Consider the following 7,511-nt stretch of genomic DNA (forward strand, 5'->3'; position numbering starts at 1 on the left):
TGTCAAAAAAGAGGCAAAACGGACACAGTCACCAGATTTCAGTACTACCAGGTAGCACGCTTCTTATAAACTAGATATCAGTTCTGCACAATACCACTTTCCTATGGGTCCTATGATCTCAAAATGTGAAAGCCACATTTAATTTTTGGTTTTAAGTGAACCCAGGACACCTTACATACCTTTAATTAGTGAAATGATGATTTCCAAGCTCTCCACTGAAATGCAGTCACCTTGGGATTAAGGAGCTGCTGTGAATCATTGAAATCAAGACAAAATACAGCATTTTGGGAGAGGATTGAAGAATAAATTATCCAAAGGGAGTTCAGCCAGGCACAAAGGATAAATTTCAGGTTGTAATATGGTCAAGTCACTAGAAATGGGAAAGTGAATCTTTAGTTACCACTAAAAGCAAGGTGCTGGAACAGGAGTTGTGCTGCTCCTCAGAGCTCACCTTTGGGCTGCCACAGCCAAGGCAGCGCCCAGCCATCACATCTGCAGCTGCTGCTTTCCCCTGTGGGTTCCCATTTAATTGCACTCCCTGCCCAGCACTTGCTTATGTTGGGAAGACGGGTGTCTGTTCAAACGCATGGAAAAAGAAAAAAAATCTATCTTCCTTTAAGAAAATAATGCTCCTGAAAAGAGACGCTACTTACTGCTGTTACATCTCTGAAGAACTGAGTGGGGTCTCCAAGCCCAGCCACGGACAACAAAGGAGCACTGGCAGCTAACGCTCCAGCCACGATGTTTGGGTATTTCATCCTCATGTAAGCACTCAGCATCCCTCCATAGCTGCCACAGGAGAGACAAAAGAGTTATCTCCTTTAACAGAGAACTTATAACAGAGTCACTCAAAAGTTCAGGCCAGCACTCACAGGTTCATCTAACCCCAGGCAACGAGAAGCTTATGGACATCTAGTAGCTGCTGTCCTCACATAAAAAAGATCCAGTTATGGCCAATGAGCAGCACACAATGTGTGCTTCTGGCCTTTCTCCAAACACTCCCAGCAGCTCCAGTGGGAATACAGCAGCCCAGTTTGCTTCTGCAGCCGAACGTAAACCCTGCCCCAGTATTTAACTCACCCATCCTGACAGCTGCAGTGCAGGACCAAGTGATGCTCAAGCAAAGCTGTCGCTGTTCTTTAGGGGAAGGAGACACATTTTGCATACAGGGTTATAAAGGCTAGCTAGGCTCTCAGCAAAGGCTGTCCCTGAACACTCCAGAATATACAGCCCTCTCTAGGGCTGGGAATTATCCATGGGCACCCCTAGGAACAGCTGATAGATGATCAGCACAGATAGAGGGAAGGGGAGATGTTAACAAATAACACGTTAAAACTCAAAGCCACCTTGGAAGCTTCAGTGCCAGGGCCACCATCTGCAGATATATCAAGAGCTGCCAGACAAACCCAAGGTGACAAAAGTTACTCATATACCAACGTCTGTGGAGTAACTCTGAGGTCACTCCTGGGGGTGGCAAATGCCAGCCCCAAAATGCAGGTAAAACCTGGTCTAACCCCAAGTTACAAGTATTAGTAGCTCCAAGTTACAGGTATCCAGGTCTCCCTTCCCCCCACCTCACGTGGTTGGAGTAAATACCATTCTCACATCACCCACATGCAAAGCAATACACATTTCTCTAACCCTGGGCTTGGAAACAGGCTATAGCTGAAACCTGCCACAGGTAATTGCAGGTTAAGTTTGGCAAAGTTCTAAGCACCAGAAGAGGGATGGGGTTTTTTCCTCCCATGGGAAATGCTGTGCTGCTCCAACGCTGCTGTGTTTCCATATTCTTCATTTGGGTTTAGGGCTGTTCTGGGTTGCTGCAGCCTCAACTCTGATTTACACACATGGAGCTGTAGTCCAACGTCCAGCCCAGCTCGCAGGTTTTCCTGACTCTCTCTCCCATCTCCCCATCCCAGGACAGCTCCTGGCTCTTTTTACACTAGCTACTGTCCTCATAGCCATGGTACAAACACTCCTGAGATCAACAGTCCACTTGCCACCACAGGTTATGTGGAAGGTTAATGATAACTGTCAGTTCAAATGCTTTTTAGGTCACTACAACTGAACTAGGAGCCCTGTACGTGGTGGAAGCTTCTTAAAGGGAAGCATCCCTCTGCTACAAGCATGGGGAACCATTCAAGAGACAAGGACATCAACAGAGCTAGCACTTTGGGGAAGAGCTCCTGCTAGGAAGCGAGAAGGAACCAAGCAGCAGGTTGCAGAGCAGGATTATAAAGGGGCCTACAATAAAAACGGCTGGTTGTTGTTAAAGAGGCTGTGTTTAATAAATACAGGGGGTATAAGAAAGAATGTTTTACCAGTTATTAGTTTTCTGTTTTTCCAATGTAAAACGTTCTGAAAGATTTCCATTTTCTGCAGTTCTGGCTGACTTGTACCTTGAACATGCCTCGAAACATCTAGTCAGTGGTGCTTCTCCAAAGCAACCACAAATTGAGACTAATTCTTGATGGCAGAGCTGACCGGGACCTGGGGATGAGCTCCTGGGAGCTCAGGCACAGGCAAACCTCCTCTATGAGATAGCTTAAAGCTCCGCCTTCAGAACTTGCTTGAGAACCAAACTACAAGAACAGCAAGACTATGGCTGGGAAAGGATGCTGAGAAGGGAAGAGGCACACGCAACCTTTACCTGCCTCCAAAAGCAATGACAGGGCAGGCAGCAGCACCATACTGCTGCTTAAGCTCGGTAATGAGCACTGCATAGTCCGCAAGGGCTTGCTCCACGGTAAGCAGACCCGTCTTCTTCAGCTGTGTTGACTCAAGTCCAAATGGAAGAGATTTCCCATAGTACCTCTAAAAGGAAAGAGAGATGCCGTGGAAATGTGGGTGTCAAGCTGTGGGTCTCCTCTGCCCTCACTACAGAGCTGTGATCAGCGTGCACAAACGGGAAGCAATAACAGCACGTGGTGTCCTCCGACTGGTTTGTAACTGAGGAATTGCCTTGTCTCCTGCAGCTGATAAATAGACCTTCAGGCCATATCCTGCAGAGGATGGACAGCCCAAAATAAGCTGCTTCAGTGGGTACCAAGTGGCCCCTTGGCACATGTGTCTCTCCTGAAATCCCCAGCTAGAAAAGGGAACATGGTAATCTCTGCATGCAGAAGTTGTGGGATAGTAGATTTAATAGACTGGTGTGGGAAAGGTTGGCTTGGGACTTCACAGGCTAGAGAGATAAAATATTATCGGAACAAAATAACCCTCTAGTCCAGTGTGGAGTTCAAGGCCTGTGGAAACATCTTACAAAAGCACTGGTCTAAAGCAAATACACCATGGCACAGGCTTTACTGGAACAGTAGTATCCTGGACTGCTGGTAGGCATAGTAAAAAAAAATCAGAAGCCATAGTTAAATAAAGAAGAGCCGCTACCACGAGGAGAAAGCTTACAGCAGGTATATTTCAGCTTCATGGCAAGAGAGGTTATTATTTTTCTGGACCTGCAGAAAGCTGAATTCCATAATCCTGAACAGAACAAGACTATCGTATGCATAAAGATTAAAATACTCACATGCTCAGCGAAAATCACAAGTGCTTGCTGTTCCTCTGCTAATTCAAATATGAAGTCTGAGTTCTGAGCAAAAGTCCAGATGTCACCTTCATTGCCGGTATAGAAGAAGATGGGTCCAAATCCTTTCTTCCAGAACTTTGCTGAGACAATTGACAGAAGCAGTTTAAAAAAAAGAACAACAGAAAAAAAGAAAAAAAGAAAACAAACCACATGAGCATGAAATTACTCTACTTTTGGTGAGTTTGGGCAGGAACTTAACAAGGGAGAACTCTGAGCAGGCTGATCCCCCAGACCTGAGCTGGGGAATAAAGGGGGTAGAAAGGTCAGGCTACAAAAATCTCTCATTTGAGCAGGGGGTAAATAAGAGCTTCCATGAGATCAGCACATGACCTGGAACTTTCACTTTTGCCTGAAAATCCCTACAGTCTCAAGTTCTGCGAGGCATTTGGAAACAGCTGCCACCCCAAAGAGCAATTTCCTATTTACTTGCCCTTTTCAACCCAAAAGACTTGGGCAGATCACTTTTCCCACAAAAGGGGCATTAGGGAATTGCCATCATCTTTCTACTGTGATGTACAATGTAAAGTCAAGCTGTAAATCACATAGCAATAAACGGTTTGGGTTGGAAGGGGCCTTCAAAAATCATCCAGTCCAATCCCCATTCCATAGGCAAGGAAATCTTCCACTAGATCACACTGCTCAAAGTCCTGTCCAGCCTGACTTTGAACACTTCCAGGCATGGGGCATCCACAGCTTCTCTGGGCAACCTGGTCCAGTATCTCACCATCCTCATAATAAAAAATTTCTTCCTCACGTCCCATCCAAACCCATCCTCTTTCTGTTTAAAAACCATCACCCCGCCCTGCTAAAAAGTTTCTCTCCATCCTTCTTATAAGCCCCCTTTAAGTACGGAAAGCCCACAATAAGGTCTCCCCAGAGCCCTCTCTTCTCCGGGCTGAGCAACCCCAACTCTCTCAGCCCTTCTCCACAGCAGAGGTGTTCCAGCCCTCCTCCACAGCCACTTCCAGGGCTCTGCTCTGACAGGTCCATGCCCTTCTTGCAGAGGGGACCCCAGAGCTGGACACAGCACTGCGGGGCGGGGGTCTCACCAGAGCAGAGTAGAGGGGCAGGATCACCTCCCTCGACTTTCTGATGCAGCCCAGGATATGCTGCTGATGATATATGTCATATATGCAACACACATCTCTCATGATATATCACATCCATACATGATGATGTATGAAGATGATGTGTTTCACTCTCAGATCTGTTACTAACTGAAGGCAAATTGAGACTGGCAGGACAAGCTGACCCACGATGTCAATACCTGCGTATCTAACAAACACTTGCTTTAATGCTTGCTGACTTTAATAAACATTTGGTTTTAGCTTAGTCTTGACTTGCACAGGAATTAAGAGGGATAACAAACAGCTCTCTTCAACAACAGACCTCAGACAGTTAAGTGTTGATTTCGACACATTGCCACATCATCCACAGGGACCCTCCAACAACTGCTGTCCTGTGGCTGCCGCTGCAGCAGCATGTCACACGAGGCTGTTTCCATTAACAGAGATGCCTGAATTTAATTCTTTGCATTCTCAACACCGACTAGCTAAAGCAGAATTAGGATTGGAAATGGATTTCAAGCCTTTTATGAGTGAAGTTGCCGCTCGGTTAACAACAAGGCTGATCCTGTGTTGCATTGTTTTGGGTATCGGGTAGGAAACTGAAGTGCTATCTCTGCTCTGGCTTTTCTTCTGATACGCTTCGTGGCTCCTGGAGTAAACAACCATTCACAGGAGCCAAACCCAAACCAGACAGGTTGCTTAAAAAGGGATCTATTTTTAGACTGAAATCCTGGGGAACTGCCAGCAAACCTCCAGTGTCAGGTGCCTTGTTGTGAAATAACAAGGCTCCTTCCGTATCTCCCTGATAATCTGAAAAGTCTTGTATTGCACAAGAAACAGTAGTGGGGAATGGAACTACTCACAGGAGTTTTGAGTAAGAAACTACTTGCAAACCAGCTGGATTGCAACGTTAATGTTTTGGTTTTAACAAATAGCCAGCTCTGCCCAGGACACACAGATATAACACCTTAAAAAGAAAACAAAAGATATGCAATGCTTTAAACCAGGTGATCCCAAAGTTCTGTTCAAAAAGGGCCACTTAATTATTGAAATTTCAGCCTTGGGTGTACTATCAAAATTCACTGCTATTCCCATATCTTTGGGCTGAACTGATCCTTGAATTCATGCCTGGTGAAAGGTGAAAGCAGGGGGAGATCACAACCACCAACTGAAGAAACCCCCCAGACCCAAAAAGTTGAGACTGAGCAAACAAAGTAATTAAGAATTACTTGGCAAATAGGAAACTGGGTATTAGGTGATCAAGGAATTATGTAACTTGTAACCAACAAAGGCTGATGTCTTTGCTTGCTGAACTCCGATGGTCAAAACTTGACAATATTGATGGAGAGCTAGGCATTTGTGGGTTACCACCCAGCTCCCTACTTTTCAAAAACTAGAAAGAGTAGAAATACCTTGGCTCGGTGTGTGAATTGGTGCTGCGCACCGGGTAATGAACCCGGGCACGGGACAGCAGCGAGATCCTGCGTGCAAAGCCCCAGGCACAGGCAGGTACCAGGCTGGGCTGGTGCTATCCACAGCTCCACCTTTGTTCATCCCTACAGATCTCTCCAAGCAGGCAGGATTGAAAGACATGTGATGCTGGTTATTGAAATTGCTGTCTTTTTAGTCACATGCTGTTTGGAAAAGCTTTCTCTCTCGTACTGTCTGTTGCATGGAAGATAACTCATTTTTTGGCTAAAAAGGAAGATGCTGACGGCTCCTGGCTGGAAGCACTCCTTGTTCAGCGTGGCTCAAGCTATGTAAAGTCACAGGGTTTTAGACAACACAAAACACTGACCCAAGAGGAGTTATCTGAACTCCTAAGAACGCTGGGCACCGAATGCAATGTTTAGGTCACTATTTGTTTTTCCTGCTATATTCAGAGCATTGAATTGCACTTGTAGGAGATGCTGTGGCCAAGTGAAGACACATGCACAGAGCCAGCCCTGGTGCCAGCCTCAGGCAGCTGCTGCTCCTGGCCTGCCCTTGCCCGCGGAGCAAGGATCCCCGCACCGGCACCCATCAGAGCGGAAGGCGAGGAGGATCCGGCCTAGGCAGGGAGGATGGCTGGCTCACAAAGGGCTGGCACTCAGCTTGCTGGCTCCCGGCTGCCCATCACAGCTCTCCCGGCTGAGAGGCTCTCCAGCTCAGCACAGGAACAATTAAAACTTGAGCTTAACAAGCTCTGAGCCACAGCAAGGCCCTGCCATGGCCACGGCCAGGCTTGGGCGCTGCTCAGCCACAGCACAGCCCTGGGACCTACCTGAGACCAGGTACCGCTGCGGGAAGGTCTCACTGCCAGGGGGCTCGAAGCTGAAGTGGTCCCGCACCTGCTGGAAGATGTGCTCCTCCAGCCCGAGGCCCACTGCCCGGGGGGCTGCAGGGGACCATCAGCACCTGGAAAATGGCCCCCAGCTCCCCCACCCCCCGGGCCAGGCCCGGGGCCCGGCTGGGGGACCAGGCCTGGGGGGCGGGAAGGGAGCAGGGACCCCGGCCCGGGGAGCTGGGGGGGGGGGGGAAGGGGACTGGCTGGGGGACCCGGCCCGGGGAGCTGGGGGGGGAAAGAGAGGCCGGCTGGGGGGCCTGGCCCGGGGAGCTGGGGACGACGACGGCTGGGGCACCCGGCCCGGGGAGCTGGAGGGGAAAGAGGGACCGGCTGGGGGACCCCGGCCCGGGGAGCTGGGGGGGACGACGGCTGGGGCACCCGGCCCGGGACACCCACCGGGAGCCGCGCCGGCCGGCAGCAGCACCGGGAAGAGAAGCAGGAGCGGGAGCGGCAGCAGCGCTTCCATTACAACCATCCTGGGGACCCCACACACCGCACCACCCTCCCACGTGGGACCCCGCGGCTGGTCACA

At 49.0% G+C, this 7,511-nt stretch overlaps 1 protein-coding gene across 1 annotated transcript in view; it reads right to left on the reverse strand.

Annotated features, from left to right (window-relative positions):
- DPP7 (dipeptidyl peptidase 7) overlaps positions 1–7,511 on the reverse strand; it is a 23,213-nt gene extending 15,702 nt beyond the window's left edge. Inside the window, exons 1-5 of the mRNA XM_055805821.1 lie at positions 7,376–7,511; positions 6,917–7,030; positions 3,527–3,666; positions 2,651–2,814; positions 654–789 (exon numbers count right to left, since the gene is read on the reverse strand). Of these exons, the coding sequence (XP_055661796.1) occupies positions 654–789; positions 2,651–2,814; positions 3,527–3,666; positions 6,917–7,030; positions 7,376–7,454 (633 nt within the window). The 5' untranslated portion in view covers positions 7,455–7,511. The remainder of the gene's footprint in view (positions 1–653; positions 790–2,650; positions 2,815–3,526; positions 3,667–6,916; positions 7,031–7,375) is intronic.

This window comes from Falco peregrinus, chromosome 1 (genome assembly GCF_023634155.1).
Source record: "Falco peregrinus isolate bFalPer1 chromosome 1, bFalPer1.pri, whole genome shotgun sequence".
In the NCBI taxonomy this organism is placed as follows: domain Eukaryota; kingdom Metazoa; phylum Chordata; class Aves; order Falconiformes; family Falconidae; genus Falco; species Falco peregrinus.